Source organism: Eublepharis macularius, chromosome 3 (assembly GCF_028583425.1).
Source record: "Eublepharis macularius isolate TG4126 chromosome 3, MPM_Emac_v1.0, whole genome shotgun sequence".
NCBI lineage: Eukaryota > Metazoa > Chordata > Lepidosauria > Squamata > Eublepharidae > Eublepharis > Eublepharis macularius.
In genome coordinates, this window is record NC_072792.1 from 163,128,606 (window position 1) to 163,151,451 (window position 22,846).

A 22,846-nucleotide genomic window follows, 5' to 3' on the forward strand; every position below is an offset into this window, starting at 1 on the left:
ATTAAAGCTGTAACCATGCCTGCACGGGCGTTTTCTGTAGTGGCTCCTAGATCATGGAACCAGCTTTTGCCTGTGCTTTAAGAAAAAGATAAAGAGAGACCATGCAAAGGAAGAGTTTTGGAGAAGAGGGTATTTCCACTCATGTTGTGTTTTTAGTTTTATGTTCGACAATTTATTGATTGCGGATTTTAAGGTGGGGTAAAGTAGGAACACCGTAAAGACAAATAAAATTCAAGCTTTCACTCATGCCTGCATGACGCTGTGCTCCAGGTTGAGACACTCCTGGAAATTTCGGCAGGGCAGGGTTTGGGGAGGGACCGCAGTGGGCTAGACTACCATAGATACCACTCTCCAAATCAGCCATTTTCTCCAGAAGAACTGATTCCTGTAGCCTGGAGATCACTGGCAATTCCGGGAGATCTCCAGCCGACACCTGGAGGTTAGCGATCCTCTCCAGTGTCCCAAAATTATTATTCTAGCCCTGCGTAGTTGGCTAAATAGTTGTACATCCTTCCTAAAGCAGAAAAAAAATCACAAAGTGTCCGCCAAAGAGGCCTGCGGTTGAAAGCCGAGCGGCGAGTTGCCGTCCTGAGCAACACCGCCCCATCCATCACAGGTCCGGCTATTGCCTAGGCTTGACGCGGAGGACGCGTCCGTGGCTTTGGCCCCGCCCCCGTCTGTTAGCTCCGCCCAGAGGTGGGCGGGGCGACTGTGGCCACGCCCAGTCCCTCCTCAGGGGCCGGACGAAGCGAGCGCTGTCACTTCCTGCTCCCGCCTCCCCGCGTCAGGGCGGCGCGACGCGTTCCTTCGCCTTCGCTGTTCCTCGCCGGCGTCCCCGCTGCCCCGCCGGAGAGAAGCCGGGAAGGGGCGACGCAGCCTCCTCCTTGGAAGGCCGGCGGGCGGCAGAGGCGCCCTCGGGCCCCGCGCGGGCGTTGGGGCGGGGCGCGGCTCCCCCTCTGGAAGCGGGGAGATGCCGGTGAAGAAGAAGCGCAAATCCTCGGGGCAGGCGGGGGACGAGACGGGCCTCAAGAAATGCAAAATCACCAGGTAGCGGCCGGCCGGGCTCGGCTCCCACCGCGGGCGGGGTTCAGGCGCTCACAGCCCCACAGCGGAGGGGCGCCTCGGGCGTCACTAACCTCCAGGGGGTGTCTGGAGATCTCCCGGAATTACAGCAGATCTCCAGGCCGCAGAAATCGGATCCCCTGGAGAAAATGACTGCTTTGGGGGGTGGACTCTGTGGCCTTTTACCCTGCTTGGGTCTCATCGCCAAACTCTGCCTTCTCCAGGGTCTCCCCCCCCATAATCTCCAGGAATTTCCCAACCTGATGTTGGCATACCTAGAGGGACCCCTCCCCCCTCCGCTCTCCCTTCCTTTTCTCACCCACCTTTGATACATATCTGTTTATCTGTATAATGCCAGCTGTTACCCTCCTTGCCTCCCCCAAACTGAAATATTGTAATGGATGTTGTGTGCATCCCCCCCCCCCACCTCAGTTTTGCATATTTTCTCCTCCAGCGTTGCTTTTTTTATGTGGAGATAATTTCCAGTAGGTAGCTGTGTTGGTCTGTCGTAGAAGAACAAGATTTAAGTCCTGGAGCACATTAAAGACCAACTAGATTTCCAGGATATGCACTTTCAAGAGTCAAACTTCCTTTATCAGATCCAAGTATGAATGGCAATCCCTGAGCCCTTATATCCAAATTAGGGATCTCCATTCCTTCTTGTATCTGAAGAAGGAAGTTTTGACTCTTGAAAGCTCTTACTCTGGACATCTGGTTGGTCTTTTAAGGGGCTCAACTCTTGGTCTTTTTACATGGGTCAAAGATTGTATCTCCACCATCTTCGTGGCAGTGGCTCTCCAATGGAGGTCTTTCACATCACCTACTATCTGATCTTTTTATCTGGAGGTGCTTGGGATGTTCTGCAGGCAAAGCACTGTTTGTGTGCCCCCTCCCACATGTACACGTGCATGATGATATTTCTAATGAACACATGAGTCAGGCCATTGATCTGTCAGAAAGAGTATTGTTTACTCTAATTCTCCAGGATCTCCAGAGTTCCCTGCCCTTGCCCCACATTACCTGCTGTCTGATCCTTTTAACTGGAGGTGTCATGAATTGAGCCTCAGTCCCAGATGCAAAGCACGTGCTCTGCCATGGCGTCACAGACCTTCCTCTGTGAAGCATCATGTACGATGATGGTGCTGTTTAAATAACATACACCAGTGTGTTGCCGTTAGGTCTAGGCCTTTGTCAGCTTATAGTGATGTTTCAAAGGATGGATGTGGTTTCGTGTTGAGAGATGTGTGGTGAGGAGGGTGGTTGGTTGCCCATATGAAACATGGGCTGATGGCGCTTCCTTTGTCTCTTCAGTCGGTGGATCTTAACTTCTCAAGGTGCTTGGATTTATGCCTCTGACTTCTGTTGGGCCTTTCCACTTCTGGCATTTCTTACACAGATGCTGGAGCTTGACAGCTCTACTCAAGTGAGAGGCTCCCAAACTCCTCCAAATTCCTACTCCTTCGAAACAGATACATCGTGTTTATAGAGAGACCTTAGTATACAGAGTACTCCATTGTGTAATATGCAGCAGGTCCCTACCCCAAGGGGCTTGTTTTCAATCTGCCTGTGCACCTATCTCTGTGGGATACTTTGTCTTCCATCTGCTCATCTGGTCTTACCAGTATTTTGTACATGTTAATATTTTGCACCAGAGGGATTTAACTGGCAAGCCAGGGACTCCGCCGGTCTCCCAAGAACTTTTCATTATCCTTCAGAATTTTCCCCTTCTTCCCAAGGACAGTGTCAAGGATGATGGTGCTGGTGAAGGCATCTTGGATTAGAACCCTCATTACAGGAACGGCTAAATAATTTATACTCACGTGCAGAAATGACTTGGTGCTTTTACCCAATGGCAAATGATGGAATACCAGATAAACCATTGTCTAAAATCAGAAAAGTCATTAGTTGTAATAATAGTATCCGGTTGTTCTGTACCTAGGTGCATTGTTACCAATTTATTCAGAGTAGTCAAAGTCAGCACAGGAATATATACGAAGATTCATTCTAACTGCTTGCACTTTAAATATTAAATTCATAGGTATCTCGCAGTTGTGCAGTGGTAGATATTCTGCTGCTGTCTTGACACATTAAAATACACATTTTACTGGTGGTGTGTGAATGTTCAGGGTTACCCAGGATTCAGACTTTCAGTTGAACATGAAACCTATTAAATGAAACTGGTAGACATGGGTTTCACTGTTACGTGGCCTCCAGATAAAGTGTTGGCTCTGAGCTGTCATTTACAGTTGAGAAGCTTCTAAACTGAAACCCTGAACTTAGATAACTAAGAAGTCTCCTTGAATTTGGTGGGCACTTCTGAATAAACATGCTTATTTTCATGCTTTTATTGGAATCTATTTTACTTCCTTGGTTCGTACCCTGCTCTTCAGATGTGCTTACAAGCAGCCTGCAAAATAAAGAATAATATCAACATTAACATAAAAAAATAATGAAAGCAGTCAGGCTAAAAGTCGGCAGTATTAAACCAACATTAAAGCATCAGTAGCCAGCCCTCCACCAAACAAAACAAGCAGATCTACATGCTTGAATAAATACAGATACAGTGGCTTTCTTATGGCAAAGAGAATTCTATGAATTTGGGCTGTAAAGCCCAAATTCTATGAAGTGAAGGCTCTCCTGAAAGAGCAGGGGAGTCCGTATGGGTAAAAACGCTCCCTCAAGTATGCTGGATCCGAAACAACATATATGTTGACTTTTAGCTATCAGTGAGAATATCTATTGGGTCTTCCATAGGGATTGGTGTTTTGTACCTATGAACAATTTTACCATCAGGTCAGAAAATACAAGGAAATGACGTTTATGCTCAACTGCAGACCTTCTGCTCTTTTGGTTATGTGATCATTTTGTATATCATTTTATTCTGCCAACAGTTTGATATCTCTGGCTCTGATTCAGCTATAATAAGCATGTACTTATTGTGCATTGCTATTACTGTTAATATGGGTCCAGATACTCTTACACACCAGAAGGTGCATCCAGTGGGTCCAGATACCCTTTTGTCATTTAAATATACTGGCTTTGTTACTTATTTTAAAAGGCCATTTTTAAAATACAGTTAGGTGACCTGTCAAAGAAGCATAGTTATTGTATCTGCTATCAAAGGCAGTTTTTTGAGTTCTTCCACTTCCTGTACTAAAACATTCTATATCTTAGTATATGTCGGCATAAACATTATGCCAGTTCATACTTGAAAAACTTGGCAATGAGAATAAAAGCCAGTTCTTGACCTGTCCCGTTGTGGTTTGGATCATATGCATTCTCCTTTTGAATTCTTAAGGGGATAGAGTTACAAGGAATGTTATTGTTCTCAGTTTGGTACTTAGGGTATTATTTAGTCCCCTGTAAAACGTGAAATAAGTTCAAGCACGACTAATTCGTTTCGACTGAACTCTTTTGCTCTTTGGAGAAGTGCTTTGCGTCATTTAATAGCTTATTATGGGAATAACACTTGGAAAATGTGACTGTAACTATGTCATTGGTCTCCTTATATTTTTGTAAGCTATTGTAGGTCGCAAGCTTCTAGTAAAGTGATAAGTGGTGAGGACCATTTCTCAAGCAAAAAGTGCCTGGCCTGGTTTTATGAATATGCAGGTATGAAACTGATGCTTGTTTTTAAATTCTTGGTTTTGATATCGATTAATTAGTAGTAATATATAATTTTAAAATGTGTTTTAGACATCTTAACCAGTTCACTTGAAGTACTTAAGCATAATTTAACTAGTAAAAGTATCCAAATTCTAAAAGCTAATTTTAGGCTTGCCAGTTTCAAGTGGGTAGCCATACTGATCTGCAATAGAACAGCAAGGTTGGAGTCCAGAAGCACCTTAAAAGACCAACACATTTTTCAGGGTGTAAATTTTCAAGAGTCAACGCTTTGTACTCCCAAAAGCTTATACCCTGGAAATCTTGTTGGTCTTTAAGGTGCTATAGGACTCAAATCAAGTTTGTGAGGAAACCTTGTCAGCAGCTACTTAGCCAGCCTGTTTTTCTGTCCCCTGTGCCTGCTCTTCTTTGGTAACTGGGAGCCCAAAGGAAGCAACAACAGAACAGTGACCATTCTTCTCTACCAACAGCAAAAAATAAAAGATTGATCTCAGGATTTATTCCCTACTATTGCCTTCCTTTGAACTCATTACTGTATAGTGGCTGTTTCCTTTTGCTGTATGCAAAAAGTTTAATCTCCCATCATTCCCCAAAACATAGATATTCTAAAAAGAAGATAGCATGGCTAAAAAGGATATTGTTTTCTTTTTGTTCTGCTTTCAAGGCTGCTGTTCTGTATTTTCTCATCTCATTTTGTTCATGTTAGCTTGCCCATCTGTGTTGCACAGATTTGTGCGATAAAATACTTGGTACAGCCCACCTCAATGATAAAAGGTCCATGTACAAATGCGCCAGTATAAACCAGAGAGCATCAGTGATGTTTCAGTAGCTTTTTGTGGCGTGCTGGGTCTTCACTAAACTGTACAACTAAAATATAAGCTTTTTCTTTAGATTTAATTTCAGATTACTTCCTTTGAACATAACTTCAGTGTTAAATATGCAAATTATAAACCATTTCTGAAGCTGAGCTGTAGTTCTATTTAATATGAAGCTGCAAGAATTAAAATAACTTTACATATGTTCAGTATTCTATACAATGAACATGGAAATACTTTTTCTTTTTTAAAAATACCAATAGGGAAGGAGAAAACCCTTGCTAATAGAGAATAAGAATTTGGCCAGTGCATAGACCATCCTTCCAAAGAGTCCCTCCTTTCTTGATTACTATTAAGAGGTACAAAATCGCTGATGTTTTCCTTGATAGTAGGAAAGATAGAAGGAAAGAAGATGTATGTGGTCCTTCAGTCTGTTCCAACCTCTTAACTGCATTGACTTTGTCTGCACTCTTAAATCACATACATCTAGATGCCTGTTTTTATACAAAAAAGGGGGTTAAATTGAATTGAAAGCATTAAAGATGGTCTGTGAATAATTAGGACCTTTTACTTTGCCTTTGTTTGCATGTAATTATTTAAACAGTTATGTAATACTGTTTTGGGATGTGGCTGATGTTCGGAAGTCACCCCAAATGCACAGTGAACTGAGTTGATGCTCTGAGAGATGTTTCCTGAAATATCTTCAAATACGTTGCCTTAGCAAGGGCTCGGTTCAGGGTAGAAGCCATGAAGCAGTTTTTAATGTTGGTGTGAGTTTGGAAGTACACATTTGGTGGCGCAGATGGGTTTGGGTACCCTATTCTCTGTCAGAAGCAGCAGAGACTGAAAAGAGCAAATCGCTGCTGGTGGGGGAAAGGGTTGTTCATCCCCTTCTCCTCTTGTGGCCTTTTCTGCCCCGTATTCCAGCAGCCCAGACCTTATTTACCTCAAACAGTCTGCTTTGGTCTTAAATGAAAGACAACTGTGATTCGTACCTCATACATATCTCCACCTGCTTTCTTCTTGGAGGCGATGATGAAGTTGTAGGGCCGGAAGGAATGGAGAAATTCTGTGAAGATATTGGCGTTGAACCCGAAAACGTGAGTTTTGCTGTTGCAGATTTATAGCCATTTGGTAAAACTGGCATAACTCTGATTCTCCATTTTTTTTTTTTTGCTTTCTTTGTTTTGCTCTGGGTTTCTGTTGTCTTCCTTAGCTCACCTCAGGGCCCCGGTTTTCATTTTGTATGTTAGGATAGATACGCTGATTCATTAGTGATCACTAATGAATGACAAGAAGAAAAGTTCTTAACCCTTTGTTTTCCTTGTAAGGTAAATGTGAGGGCAGAAGGGTAGTTGGAGAATGGGAGGGAGGTGCTTAAATCCCCTGGGCGACTTTTAAACTCTGCTCCTTCTCCTCTCCCCTGCCTCAGCTTCTGCAGTCAGACGTAACCACAGCTAAGTTAAAAACTGCATTGGGGGTAGTTACAGGGGCAGGTAATTGTGTGTGGAAGGAGCTGAAATAAAATTTCAGTTGGAAGTAAGAAATCTATTTTAAAATTCCCCACAGACTTTTTGCTTAGGTAAATCTACTAAAATCTTAGATAAATAACGGTAATCTTAAATATATTAACGTATTGCTACCTAAGGATGGGAGATGTACTCATAAAACCACTTTAAAAAGAGTAAAATCTCTTCAAGTATATCTGCCTTCAAAAACAGTGAAGTACATGAAATGTGTGTCATCAATATATGTTAACATGGAAATTACTTACCGGCAGACTGCTTTGGAAGTGTCAGTGTTCTAGTCAGCACTAAGGACTGTTCCTCTAAATGCAGTCAGGCTAAAAGTATAGAGAGGTAGAACCTGCATACATTGACTGAAAAGAGAACACTCACAGCAACAACTATTTCCAGAGAAGCTGTGTCTCCTTGCATGAATGTTACTAATGAGTAGTGTGGAAAGGAAATTATGTATATTTCCTCTAGGATAAATCTGTTGTGATAGCTCAAGATTTTCATTTAATCCTTTGGTGTGAATGACATTGGATCCTTTGAACAAGTTCCTTATGAGCTAGCTAGTCTCTGCCATGGTGCACATTTCCTCTTGTACTAGTACTTCCGTTTGTCTGAGGACTCATGGAAAACCATTGGTCTAGCATACCCGGAAGTGCTAGCGCAAGAGGAAGTATGCGCCATGGTAGAGACGATCCAGTATACAAGGAACTTGTTCATAGAATCCAAACCATAGTTTACAGTCTTAAAATCTAATCTGCTTCTTATTAAAGTAGATGTTAGATCTGTGTACAGTCCAAACTGCAATGTGTCTGGGTTTGAATGTCAAGACAAGGACGGCAACAAATCTCTTCTAAAGAATATTGACATTGGTGTTTCTCAATAACTGTTGAGGTTCCTTGATATATCCATTTTATAATAAGAGCATTTGATATATATCATTTGGTTGAAGCTTTGTGTAGCACATTGATTCCACTTTTATATAATCTCTCCACAAGATCCACAAAATATTTCTTTGTGCATGTGATTCTGCAATGCCCCTACAAGCCCAGTTCCTGGCAAAACTTGCAGTTTTCTGCTGAGTTTCCTGTTAATATATTTTTTCCTTGTGTATTTATCTCTCCCATTTTTCTCTTCACCCATTTAGATTATTATGTTAGTTTTAGCCTGGAAACTGGAGGCTGAAAACATGGGATTTTTTACCAAGGAAGAATGGTTAAAGGGAATGACCTCATTGCAGTAAGAACTTTCTATATTTGAAATCACATTTGTGTGCGTGAATGAAATGACATCTGTTTTTTTCTTACAATTACTCGTAACGTAGTTGATTGTCTGTAGGGGCATCTATTTTAAACAGGCTTCTTAGTCATTCAGTGGGGGTGCCTGCCATGTTTCATGTTGGTAGTTTTTCCCCCGAGGGCCGATGGTAGATGCTTCTAGTGGAAAGAAAGTTTAGCATCGAGTGGGAAGGAAGAGGAATTGATGGTCAAGTTGGTTTAGAATACTGACTTAACTCAAAAATGGCTTCTTACCTTTTTGTTAGGAAGGGGGACCATTGGCGCATATAACCATACACTTTCCCCCTGCAGACCTGCCTTAAGGTAGGCTAGGCAGCGGGCATTTCTCCCTTATCCCATGTATCTTTTTGGTTGTGCCTGGCTTGTATAGTGTTGTAGCTTTGTGCAGGTTTTGCGGTTAATCCACTCGTGTCTCCACAAGTACTTTCTGTTTCTTCTTGGCAATGAATTGTATCTTACCTTATGTACAGTATTAACCATGGTTCCCATAAAAGGTAGCCAATGGGTTATGCAGGAAGAAGTAAAGGTCAGAGACCACCAGTAGAAGCAAGTCATAATCAGCTGCCTGCTTGATGATCTTAGTATTTGGAGTGGGAAGCATGACTTCTCCCCCTTTTCTAACCATTGGAGATTAAAGCCTGTGTACATTGTGCTGCTGCATACTGAGCCGGCCACTCTTTGCTGAATCCCACTCTCAGCGAAGCCTGGCCTTGGATCTGAAATCTCAGTCATCTTAGACTGCGATGGAATATTGGGGAAGGGATACAGAATGTTGATGAAGGGAATGTTGAGGACTGGCTATTTTTTTATTATAAGAGGGAGCACTTTCAGCTCAAGTCCAAAAAAAATTCCTGACTCTGAATATCGAGTTAGAAAGAATCAGTGTAACTTAAATTATGTTAGGACTCATTCTTTTTAAAAGCTTGGAATAGTTTCAGTAGGTTCGTAACTGGTCCCTCTGTTCAGGGGTTCTTAACATCTTTTGTGCCATGGACTCCTTTGGCAGTCTGGTGAAGCCTGTGACCCCCTTCTCAGAATAATGTTTTTAAATGCATAAAATAAAATACATAATTTCACTTAGGTTAGTGAAAATAAAGATGTAAATTTTTTCCCATCCATGTTCATGGACCCCCTGAAATGTCTCCACAGACCCATGCTCTAGTTCCTGAGCATCTAACTGCTTGCTTATAAGTAAACTTAAAGGTTTTTGGCCAGCGGTCTTGCCAAAACCTTCCTCTTTCTGACTATTCTAAACAAACGAGAGATGCTGGTATAATGATTTCTATTTCAGTTTTTCTCTGAAATATGTTTTGCTACTCCTAGGGTAAATTTATTTGGGAATGTCATGTTGAACACTTTAAAAAAAATCATAGCAGCAAATAAAATACAATTCAAAGCTAGGTTTAGAATTGGTCATATAGTCCTTATCTCATGTATATTATATGTATAAGTTTCTCCTGGGATTTGTATGCAAGACAGTAGCCGCTTTCAGGTACCATTCTAAACTTTAACTAATCAGTATTGTGGACATGGGCGCAAACTCAGCTTGTTTGTTAAGCAGTGCTTACTTACTCCCCTTATTTTTTCCATTACTGCTAGCATGTGAAGCTTGATTAAAAACTACTTAGTTTGAGCAAGGTTGTGATGTCCGAGTGTAGGCACCTTGGCAAATTGGAATTTTTTTCCTCTCCATGAACCAGGATTTAAACTTCTGTTTAATCCAAGTTTACAATCATGGTTTATGGGGAATAAGCAAGCTTCAATGTTGACAAGGCACCTGCATCCAGATATCAGTGTAAATCGGGGCTTAGTCTAGCTTTCCACAAAAGAGGAGGTAGGGGGCACAAAGTGGATATGCGTGCACAATAAATAGATGAGCTAGTTGTGGTAGATGCTGGTAAACTGTTGTTATCTACTCAATGTTAGTGCAATTGCTTATGTCATCTGAATGCAATCAGTGACTTTATTTGGAAGGCTTTATAGATATTATCAACCTTTATTATATTAAATATATCTTACTTTAATGTGTGCTGCTTCTAGCAAGCCAGTTATTATAAGAGCTGAGAGAGAGAGGCCTGCCTGTGATTATAAATATCAATTTGTAAATGTTTATGAATTCTGTTTCAATTAAAACCTGATCAAAGTTAAAGCTGTCAGCAAGTCAGGCTGTAATATATTTGTATATTTTGTAGAGCCAGAAATATGACCCAGTATTTGTCCGTGGAAAGCACATCTGACCCTGCTAGTAAATGCTGTTATGCTAATCTTTAAAAAAGGAAATTGTATTTCCCATCCCATCATATGTTTATCACCTTTTATTTTAGATGTGACTGCACAGAGAGGCTGCAAAGTAAATTTGATTTTTTGCGCTCACAATTGAATGACATTTCTGCGTTTAAGAATATCTACAGATACGCCTTTGACTTTGCAAGGGTAAGTTCTTTAGCTCCTTAGGAGCAAAGTGACCTCAAGAAACAGTTGTTGCACATTCTCAGTCTTGTTTTCTTCTTTTAGGATAAAGACCAGAGAAGTCTTGATATAGATACAGCAAAATCTATGTTAGCTCTTCTACTGGGAAGAACGTGGCCGCTGTTTTCAGTATTTTACCAATACTTGGAGGTACGCATTTTTTTAAAAAAAAACTTGTCAGCACAGGCTTCACTTTAATCTGTTTTGCAAAGAATAACAGTTACTGATGATGCAACCCTAAACAGTGTTATGCCTTTCTAAGCCCACTAATTTCAGTGGACATAGAAGGCTGTAACTGTGTTCAGGATTGCACAGTAAATTACTTACTCAGTGTTCGTTATGTCTTTAATAAGCCCAGTTGCTGTAGCCCAGTCCAGACAACAGCCCCATGCATTCATGGGAAGAGATACTGGATGTGAGCACACTGGTCCCATCCCCTGACTCCATGTGATCACCTGGTTGTCTGTAGGGTGTGACTGCATGAAGAAAGTGGCGACATGTATGCCCCCTCCCCATAATCAGTGATGCTACTTTCAGAACCATCACTGATCACAGAGAGGGAGAGTGCGCATGGCCACTTCTTCCATGCGGCTGCCCCTGCAGATGGCCAGGTGATTGCATGGAGGTAGGGGGTGGAGTCAGCGCTATCATGTCCACTCTCTCCCCCCACATGCTCAGTGAGTGCATGGAGGTTGTTATCTGTACCAGGTGTTCATTCTATAGAAACTGGGAGTAACACTCCATGTTATTACTTGCTGCCATTTACCTTTTTCAGGGCTTTTTTTCTGGGAAAAGAGGTGGTGGAACTCAGTGGTGGAACTTAAGACCGCACAATGACATCACTTTGGGTCAGCTGGAACAAGGGGGGAGTTTTTTAAAGTTTAAATTGCCCTCAGCGAAAATGGTCACATGGCCAGTGGCCCTGCCCCCTAATCTCCAGACAGAGGAGAGTTTAGATTGTCCTCCGCGCTGCTCCCCTCTGTCCGGAGATCAGGGGGCAGGGCCACCAGCCATGTGACCATTTTTAAGGCGTGCCGGAACTCCGTTCCACCACATTCCCACTGAAAAAAAGCCCTGACCTTTTTTCCATTGTTTTAAGCCACTTTAGGTCCCCCTTGAGGAGAAAGTTGTGTATAAAAGAACTAAATAAAAATTCCACTTTTGTGCCCTGCTAAATGTTGCTTCCTCCTCCCGTTGCAAAACAATATGCTGTTCTGACATTTGGGCCTGCTCCCTTAAATCTCACTTGTACATCCTACCAAGTCCTCAGAAACACTTATTAGGAAATGCAGGGGGTACGCAGTGGCACGTAGTATAGGCACCTCTTTACAGAGCACTAGCACCTCTTGGGAATTTGGGAGGGGAGAACATCATGAGTACTGGGTGCCTCTTTTTTTAAGGAAAGAAGCACTGGGTAACTTGAATCTCTGTAGAAAAAAACACCTGTATTTATATTCCCGTATATGACATTGTAGTGGCTGAGAACTGTACCAATTTCTCATTTGTTTTTTTCTATAGCAGTCAAAATACAAAGTTGTTAACAAAGACCAGTGGTACAATGTGTTAGAATTCAGCCGAACTGTCCACACAGATCTTAGCAACTATGATGAAGATGGGGCATGTAAGTATTTGCATTTTAATCAAAATGCTGTTGTGTTTCGTTTTTTAAGAACACAGGAACTAACAGTGTTCTTAAAAGGAAACACACATTATAAAAATCGATTTCATTGATCTGATTTTGAAACGGTTTTTACATAATTTTGATGTGCCAGTGCTGGTGGTGTTTGTAACGACTCTAGTACTTTTCAGGATACCAAAGTACTTCACAGTCCCTGTCTTGAATTAGTCTTACACAGTCATGAATTAGTCTTACACACTAAGTTACATGGAAAGATCCTGACATTCCCAGGACTATACCCTGAGTTTCAAGGCTGTATTCCCCTTTGAACCTGCATCTCTGCCATCTGAGGTATGATGATCTCTGTTTCTCATGATGCTAGCACAGTGAGCTGAAGTGTCTGGCTGCCCTCTAGAAAGATGATTTAACAAGAAGTTCTTGTCTCAAACCTACAACTGCTAAATTCCTGTTGATTCAGAAGAATCTTCTTTGGAAGCATACATTTCATTTCAAATTCTCTTTTAGTTTGTATGGACCTTTCTTTAAAAATGGTCCAGTTCCATCACTTTCCAATGAATTTCATCATTTACCAGAAAAAGCAGTGGGGAGGGGGATGGAAAACTAATTGAACTTTTGTAAAATGAATTTGTTACAAGCTGGGTAAAGTATGCATTTCAGCATTGCGTTGAGGCATTGATACAGTGCCAATGGTAACGACTTTTTAAAAAAAAAAATCTCAACCGACGTCAGCTGAAAAGAACAGATTAAATATATCATCCCTTGCCAAAGGCTCTAGTGAGAATGTTTTCTGCAGTCTCTGTCTTGAGTCTGCGGTACAAGGGATATGCCATCTTGCTGCTGCAGCCTTCACAGTGCAATTCATAGCAGAGTTGCTCCTATCTAAACCCACTGAAATCAGTGGGCTTAGACTGGAGTAACTCTGTTTAGGATTGCACTGTCAGGCACCTAATCAGTTAATCCTTGCTTTGAAATATGTACAGCTTGATTTTGTGTGTATTGACTGGGAGGTTCTGTTCATCTCAATGAAATCTCATTCCAGTCAGCGCGTATAGGACTGCTGCGGTAACATGTGGTGGCATTGTTGCGCTTTTAGCCTTTCTCTTCTCAGCCAGAACGGTAGTGTTTGTGTAATTTTTACCATATTTATGGGATTTTCTTCTGTCCTCTGATGGATGAAGTAATGAACAAATCAGATGAACCTTTATCTGCGAGAGTTTGTTTTTTTAAGTTGCGGCACAGCGCAACAGGTTCCAAGTATATGTAGTGTGTAGTAAGACATCACTTCTGTAGCAACGCTTGGAACTTGCAGTTCCACTGAAAGGGAATGCAGACAAGGTGTTGTAGCTCACTGTTGTAACTCCTGTCGTGGAGTTCAAAAGGTTGTGGTGACTTCTGTAAATGTTTGCCTCAAGAACTGTGCCTGTATTGTCCTCAACATAATTTCTTAAAACCTGCACTGGAGTGGAATCCATGGACCAATTAGTTAGTAATTACTCTGGCCTTGATCCAGCGGTCTGTCAGCAGACGCTGCTTGTGGATACAGGTTCCATCTTAGAAGAAGTCTCTCTTAGCCCCTTCCATATTGTTTGTCCACATAGTCCCAGAACACCAGGAATCACTGCTCTGGGGATCAAAATGGACTACTGGAGGGAAGGATATCGGGGGGGGGGGGGGCGCACAGGAATGATGGACTACTGGAGGGAAGGATATTGGCGGGGGGGTGGGCAGGGGAATCAACAGGAATTTCAGTGGCCCCATGCTGCATTCTAAGACTTTATTTAACCTTTCCAGTTTTAGGTAATGATAGACATCTGAAAACCATAACATTGCTGTCTGTAACTGGCATTACTCCATTTTTAGGGCCTGTTCTTCTTGATGAATTTGTGGAGTGGCAGAAGGTTCGCCAGGCATCATAGCAAAAGCAGCTCTGAAGAAAACGCTGGATCTGACATTGCACACCTCTACAAAAATGGAGTCAAAACCAGAGGTCCACCTCCTTATGAACTTTATAGTCATTTTTTTTCCTTTTATTTTTAAAGGAAGCCTTGTTACATGTGAAACAGCCATTGAACCACACTTCTTCTGAGACTGAGAATTTGAAAAAAAATGTCTTAAGTTTCAATCATTTCAGAACAATAAACATTCAGATTTTTAACCGTCTTAAAAGTGAAGGACATCCCTTGAGTAAAAAATGTAGTTTCTGTACTCTCAAAACCAAAATATTGTAAGCTGCATTGGAAGTGGCCTGTCAGGGTGTTTGAATATCAGAGATGTATTTGACAAATGTAGTAGGATATGGTTCGGGTATGGTAGCTTGCTAATGGAACGACTGTCTTTAGGAAGAATGATCGTGTTAACATTAGGCCTTGGCTGGTGGTGTACTAATGCTCAGCCTCATTCGTGCCATAGGCTACCTCTTCGCAAGGAAGGCATGGCCTTAGTTTTGATTACTTCAGTTTCCATGAATAATGTGAGTTTGATTGGGACCTTTGTAGCATACTGCCGTAAGATGGCATATCTTTAATTCATCCTACCTTTAACTAAGATGACGGTGTCTATAATAGAGCAACTGCAAGTTCTTAAAACAGTTATTCAGTTGTGTTTTGTTTTGTAAATGGTTTGTAATATTAAAAAGAAAAGCCTAGGAACTCTTAGGACAAAGTAAGGTCCCTTTAATGGACACTGGACTGAGAACATTCAGAGAATGACCTTTCCTTCCATTCTCCAGATTTGGGTAACTGTGTTAGTATTACCTGATAAGCTGGTTGCACCTCAGTGTGGAGGTAGAAAGTGGCTGCACTTCCCTGGTGTGGTTGCTGCTGCCTATCAGGAGCATGCAAGAGAGAGAAACTCGGTGTGTTATGTGTGCGTGTTGACTTAAATGGGCAAGTATGGAAATCTGAAGTGCTTAATTAGCTCTGTATTTGAATACTTGAGCACCATCAAGTGCCATACACTCAAATGTTACTTTGATAAATATTAAAATTGCCTCTCAGCTTAGCCAAACACAGACATGCCTAAGGCCTGGTTTGCAAATATGTAAAACAATTAAAGCATATGAAAAACAATAACCAGTTAATAGGTGGGCAAAGATTCAGGAAATAAACTGGCATCTCATTGGCCACCTTCAACTGAGTTAACTGTTCTGATGGCTGTATCATCCTTTTAGCAAACCTGGGTTGACTTTAAATACATGGGGTGTCCCAAGAGCTTACCATGCTAGGTAAGAAATGGTAGCATTTGCCTCAAGATAATGATAAACCTGTTGGTGTATTCAATTAATTGCAGATAGGACAAGATAAACTCTTACTCAGAGGTGAGGGAGGGGGTTAGGTTTTGGTAATTGTTTTTGGAATTTTGCTCCAGTATCTTTTTCTGGTATTTTATAGAAAAGGTCTACTTCTTTTTTCAGCTTTCCTTGCTATTCAGGTGCCTGACCGAGTTAATCAAGGATTGCCTTTTGCGTCATCTTACGGGGATGACCTTACACTGTGGATTTTTTCTGGAAAGGAGATGAGGAGGTTAAGGGAGAGAAGCGTTTCCAGACTTACTGCTATTCCGTAACAGCTCATGTTGTCTTGTGTTTATCCCATTGCAACTTTTAAAACTTGGGGGAACAGCCTCATGTGAACATAGTTGGTTGATCTAGCAGGTTTTTCCTGTGGAGGGACAGAAATACAACTAGTTAATGTTTGGTGTCCATTGTTTCATGCCACTCTCTTGGAAATCTCCTGAAGCCTGCATATATAACTTGGGAATAAGTCCACCTGGACATGGTATCACTTCTGACATGTAGAATTGTGCTGCGGGTCTGATAATCAGAGGAACACTCTTCTTGACTATTACAAGAGGGCTGTTTCCACACATGACCATCAGTTTTTATGGTTAGCCACTTTGGACGTGAGCAGTTGAAAATCCATATCCAAATCAGTGGAATGGATGTATGAAAATGTTGCAGTACTTAGCTGAAGTCATAAGATAAATTCATTAAGATATTGTTGAAATGGTAGTTTTTAATTCAGTACTTGTTAAAATCCTCATTACGGTTTTCCAGAATAGGCTGTTGTTAGGATGGAGTCCTCCTAAGGATGGAAAACTATGGGAGTAAGATGGGTGCCTCCCCCCGCAATATGTCGGCATATCTACCAGAGATGGCATTAGATTGCTTTCTCATATTGCCACTTTCCCAGCTGAGGGTCTTGTACTCTCTCAAGCGTTGATCTGGGTTGGAGGAAGCAGTGTGAAACTATCCAGAGGTAGCCCTTTTAAGTGAAGCATGCGTTCTCTCTCACTGTAGCGCCATGATGCTTCCAACAGCACCTTGTCCCAGTGCTGTCATTATATTCACACTGGCTTGAGAGTAAGCCTCTCCTACAACCTTTATGGGACTCACTTCTGAGTCAATAGAACTGAACTGCTGTGCTCAGCTCTGCATAGAACTGAACTGCTAGGCTGTTTCCACATGGGTTATCTGCCCGAAGTTCAATCCTGTCAAGAAGCAATTTTTTTTTCCTTCTTCCTCACAGCATTGTGGTGCATTTGTACACCTTGTGCAATTTCTCCACCTTCTCTCTGACCTTTCTCATACCTGGTTTGCTCTGAAGTTTTGAGTAAGTGCAGTGAAGGCTGGATGGCCGCAGTGTATGTGGGGGGGGGGGGAATGGCCCTAGAATATTGTTTATAACATTATACCAATATGTGTACCAGGTTCTCCAAATTCTGAGTTATTTTTTAAATTGCTAGCTCCTTCCATTGTGGAGATATGCCTTTCCCCTTATATCTCTGCAATAAAGAGGCTAGAGACTTTTTGAAAAATGAAAGCTGGGAATTCAGAGAACGTAGTATGCTTACTGGTATAACATATCAATATTCTAGAGTAGAGTTTTAAAAAACCACAAAAGCCCTGGTGGCCACGGGAGGAGTGGTAGCTGCTGCTGGGGGGCTGGAAAAGGGAAACTGGGAAAACCTGCCATGTGTGAGCTCATTATTGTCAGCGACACTAGCCGCCACCCTGGTCACTCTAATTTATTACCCTGTTCCTTTCATAAGGTTTTCTAAAACATTTCTTGTGAAATCTCAAGAAATCAAGTGACCCCGAATTTTTATAATGTCAATGAAACAATCTCTAAATTCAGGTCATAGATTCTGTTTTAAGTAATTTAGCCCAAAAGAGCTGGTATTAGCATGGTAACCATTCAAGATGTTGTGTCATCCAATGCCAACATCTTTACTTACTGTGAAGGATTTCAAATTGCTGTGTGTGACTTGTATCTCTGAGGTTTTATCAGTATTCTTATAATAAAACCATATTTCAGGGATTTGCAACTTGTTTTTGTGAGTGAGTTTTTTTAAGAGTAATAAGATGCTGTAAAGAGTAGCCATGAATGCACTACAGTGAACCAGTTCTGCACAAGGATCACTTTGTGTTTCTTTTTCTTATTTTATAATTCTAAAATAACAGCTTCCTACTGAAAAAATCCAGCAAAGAACAATGCAATTATGAATTCATGTTAAAATAATACGCATTTAGGAATGAGGTCATAACAACTATGTATGAACACAAGTGATTATTTTGAAATGCATAGAGAATGGGTACTAGTTTTAAAGTACAGATGTCACTGATTTTTTAAAATCAGGAGTTTTTATTTTACTATCACATTGTTGCCTTTTTAAGTATCAACAAATGAAGGATAGTTTTGAAGCTCCACCAATTCTTGACCTTTTTCATTCTGTCGCGATTTTGTTTACACCCCTTCTGACAACATCCTGCCTCTTGGGTCTCATCTGCTTAACGTTTTTAAAGATGTTTGTACATTCTTCTTCTAAATTCAGGAATTTCTAATAAATGAGTTGTACCAGTTCACAAAAAGGCAAAAAATAGTCTGTTGGAAAGAACAAAATGGGAGCAAAATTAATGGGAGCAAAATTATAGAAAGAGTAAAGAGGGGAGAAAATTAGATGCCTAACAAGGATAAGTTACTGTCAATGAAGCACAAGAGGGAGACTCGAAGACTTACAGGGAAAGGAAAGTCATATTTGCCTCATTTCCCTACTCTTCTGCTGCCTTCAGATCATGCGGTTTTCTGCCACCTCCCTTTATCCTCTCTAATTTTTGAATGTTTTCCCATCAGTTTCCCTACCCCATAGCAGCTGCTTGCCTGCCTGCCCCTGTACTTTCTTTGCTACTCCCTACTTGTGACCTCTTCAAGTCCTGATGCATGCCACACACCACAGTACTATTTTGGGTTGCTTTAGCAACCTAAAATTCACCTAAATATTTTTTCCCCTTCACAATTGCTTTTTGGAAGGAGTTAAACCCTCATCCTATTTTATGTTTTCAGATTTTTCTCCAAAAAGTAGACACATCTATTCAATCCCTTAGTAGAACCATTGTACAGACTCCCTACCCCCACCGCCCCAGCAAGCAAAAGTTTGAAGTTTAAAAAGACTGTGTAAACTGAAGGGATAATGAAAGACGTGAAGGCGAGCACAAAATAGAACTGTGACAGGAAATGTTGATGGCACTGCCCGTATTAAAGAAAAAGAACAGCTAGCAACAGCCGAATAGTTAAGAGAATACACTCACTAGAAGAATAAACATCCTACATTGAAGGCTGTGTGCCTTGCATCCAAAAGCTCTCTAGATCATGAAGGAAGGGGTACCTTAAGAATTTTCGTAGGAGGAATAATATATAGTAATGGGACTTAACAGTTGCAATCTTCATTGCTATATGGATAAATATTGAAAAAGATTTAAGCGTTTGTGCACTCTGTATTCTAAGAATTCTTGTAGCGAAAAGTCGCAAGATCTTCTTGACTAGTTTTTTTTTTAAAAAAATCGTAGGTGTTCACATTTTCAGTTTTGTTGGTGAGAGTAGTAGACTTCTGTAGTAATGCTTTAAATTTAGTTTCTAATTACAAATTGACATGCTAATACTTGATAGCATTTGGATTTTTCTATAAAAATATAAAACTAAGATATGTAGCCCATCAAAGCCTCTAACATGAGGCTTTAAGAACTGGATCACCAGGAGCACTCCCAGGGCCTGCGAAGTGATGTCACTACCAGAAGTGACGTCATCACACAGTGCTGGGAGCATTCCCTGTCTGTAGTCTGAAGGGGTACAGTGCATTCTACCCACCTCAACATTTTCCTGTCTCAGTCGCAGAGCATGTGTAGACCAGGGCCACGGGAGGAGCGGGGCGGGGCGACTGGGGGGGGGGGGAATTCCTGTCATTCTGGATGCCTAAGGGAGGCATCTAAGCAATGTGATTTGTTTTCATATTGTGTTTGAGGTATGTCTGTGTGGTGTAATCTTTGACACGGTCTGTGGTAGCTCTGAGCAAGAAGGCTTGCTGTGGGAAATGTATTCTACATTTTTGGAGCATTCCACCATCCAGTTAAGATTACCATCCCCCTAGTGGGAGTGGGTAATCCCCTGCTTCCAGCTTCCACTGCCCATCCCCACTTACCTGGCCAGCAGGTGGGAAATCCAGGAAATGGGCCCAGGAGCTCTTCTTTGTCATGCCAGGAATGACATCATTCCCCGAGTGACAAAGAGAGCTCCGGAGTGTGCGCAAGGTAAGTCCCCCACATACCCCATGTCACCCCGTCCCCCAGGTTGGACTCCAGGGGACCTGGCAACCTCACATCCAGTTCATTGAACGTTCAAAAACCGCCAAACTATGAATTAGTCACTTTTTTTTTTGCTGGATTAGGTCTGACAGTAAACAAGCCAACATAGTGTAATGGTTGTAAGCTGCCTTGAACCATGCGGAAAAGTGGGGTATTAAAGTTTTAAAATAAACCAAAGCTCTTTAAGGTTTATGGCAAATCGTTACCACTAGAGGTCTCCCAAACACCTTAACAAATTATAATAGCATCTGCTGAAACCTAAGAGTGCTACAAAGTTTAAGCATAATTTTATTTCTTTTTTTCTTGATAGGAACTTCATTCTAGTCAATATTGTTGGAGGAAATGGTTGCCTTTTTTGTTGATGTTCTAATTAAGCCTGGAACTCAGAAACTTTGTAATCATAACGCAATTCCAACTGAACTGCAGTTGGGTTAGGGAGTGAAACTATCTCCAGCATCTAGAAAAAATAAAAAGAACTCAAATGTTTGTTCTTCCATATGGCAGCATCTAACTCAACGTTGATCATAAATTTGTATTTAATAATAATTAGCATTTAGCATAATTAGCATTACTGAGCACATTTCAAGTGACCAAAGCACTTTCTGTCTTCCAATTCACCTTTCCCTTATACTTGTCAAAGATTTTGTGTATATAACTATTCAGAAATAAGCCTGAAGATGATTCAGTAGTGTTATCACCACAGAGTTCACGGCCATCCTATTACTATCATACCTTGTTTTTTCGACAGATAACCTCATGAATCTGATTTCCATACCTGAAGAGATCTTTTTCTACTTAAGCACTCTTTTCAGAAAATGGGCCAAACTGTGTTCCCTTCTCTTATGATTTTATGACTTACCCAATGTCTACTTAGTTGTCCCCTTTCTCCCAACATTTCACAAACTATGCAAAACTGAATTATTCAAGAGACCATTTTACAAAGGAAATAGGGCTTTATTATAATGGACTGATTCTGTAAAAATGGTTTAATAAAGAAGGCAGATACTGTGGGCTATACTATAGTACATGCTATCTGTTAACACTTCTGCTTTATTCCAGAGTTTAACTTGGCTTCTATATCCCAATCCTATTTTACATTGCTTATTGGATGTCCTGTCCTATAAACTTCATTGACTTGCAGTATGTAATATACCTTGAGACTCAGTGAGAAAGGCAGCATATAAATAACACAAATGTCATGAAGTGACATCATAGCGCAGGCACGGTAGCATGCCCCCGCTTCTCAGTGGGTCAGTTTGGGCCCCAAATGGGCTCCACTGCAAAGTGTGGGAGCACTCTCGGGGCAGCGCAATGACGTAACTCCCAGGAGTAATATCACTGCACCACTCCAGGAGTGTGCCCAGGCGGCCTCTTCTCTGCCTCCCCACCCCACCGACCAGGTGAATGGTGGCGGGGGGGCAGAGGATGGGAGCGGAGGATCCCTCACCCCCACCTGGGATCCCTACCACTGGCCCAAATTCCCTTCACTCACAGCCCAGGGAGAGCCAGACCATTCCCAAGATGCTGAAAGGGACCCCCCCCCCCCCATTTCTATACGTTGAGGCTTATCCAAGGCACAATCAAGGAAAATAGACAATTTAAGGTGTTACAACACTGAACTCTGACTCCATAAAATAAATAAATAAATAAATCTTCGTTTATAGTCTGCCTTTCTCACTGACACCCAAGGTAACTTACAAAATTGGAAACAGTGTAGTATAACAGGATAATGCATGCAATAATGCAAGACAATAAACTTTTCTTCTTCGCAAACATTCCGCAGCATGGTAAGTCAGGGAGCGGGATCAGATCGCTTTTCATGTTGTGTTGTGACAGAAGTAACCAGGTTATCGAAAGCGATCTATGTTAAAACAGTCACCACTTTGTGCTTGCCAACAGGGCATGAAACCACTTGATGTTCTGCCAGCTTCCGTGTCAACTCAAACACAGCTCTCTGCTGCAGAGCTTCTTAATAGCTGGCCTGTGAATTTAATTGGAGGAGCAATGTGATATTGTGCCCGGTGGTTGACTTGGCCAGTCGGTTCAAGACCAGAAATGCTTGGCATTTCAGTCCCATGAAGCCACAAAAAAATGCTGCCACTCAATGCCCGTTCTCTAAATAAGTCTCTTTCCCACCCATCCTGCTTTAAGGGGAAAAGAAATCTCATTTTCATAGATTTCTTAGTTTGTATGAAGTCATTTAAAAACACTTATAGGTTGTACATCTGTCTTTTACAGTCTGTTTATTCATGATCATTGTTACGGTTTTTGCAGATAGACTTCCCAAAATAAAAAGGACTGTCTGTGAGGGTTGCTGAGTTTTAGGGTTGCTAACCTTCAGGTGTGGCCTGGAGATCTATCGGAATTCTAACTGTTCTCCAGACTTCAGAGATCAGTTCCCCTGGAGAAAATGGCTTATTTAGAGGGTGGGCTCTATGTTATTACACCCCGCCCTCCCCAGCTTCACCCCCTCCCCCAATTTCCAGAAATTTCCCAGTTTGGAGCCGGCAGCCCTATTACATAATCTGGTCATGATTTGCTAAATAATTTATATGACAAATATAAATTACAGACAAAATAAGTATCTTAATTTAATAAATCTCTTTAAAATAAAGGGGAAACCAAACTAGATTCCTTTCCGTGTTGAAATGAGGGAATGCTCAGAGACGCCTTGGCATTAGAGCTGACTACAACTAACACCCAGCTAGCCTAAGACTAGCTGGATGTTATTTGTAGGGTGTGTGTCAGTCTAGTCAGAACAGATTTAATTCCTGGATTTGAAGGCATTC

The 22,846-nt window shown here is 41.5% G+C and overlaps 1 protein-coding gene across 1 annotated transcript; it reads left to right on the forward strand.

Moving 5' to 3' along the window:
* The first annotated feature begins 778 nt into the window (after nt 1-778).
* On the forward strand, nt 779-17,750 carry DCUN1D5 (defective in cullin neddylation 1 domain containing 5). The gene is made up of 8 exons (XM_054974624.1): nt 779-1,047; nt 4,583-4,674; nt 6,531-6,601; nt 8,163-8,254; nt 10,638-10,746; nt 10,828-10,932; nt 12,301-12,403; nt 14,282-17,750. The coding sequence occupies exons 1-8, from the start codon at nt 971-973 to the stop codon at nt 14,335-14,337; spliced, it is 705 nt and encodes a 234-aa protein (XP_054830599.1). The 5' UTR covers nt 779-970; the 3' UTR covers nt 14,338-17,750.
* The last annotated feature ends 5,096 nt before the right edge of the window (nt 17,751-22,846 follow it).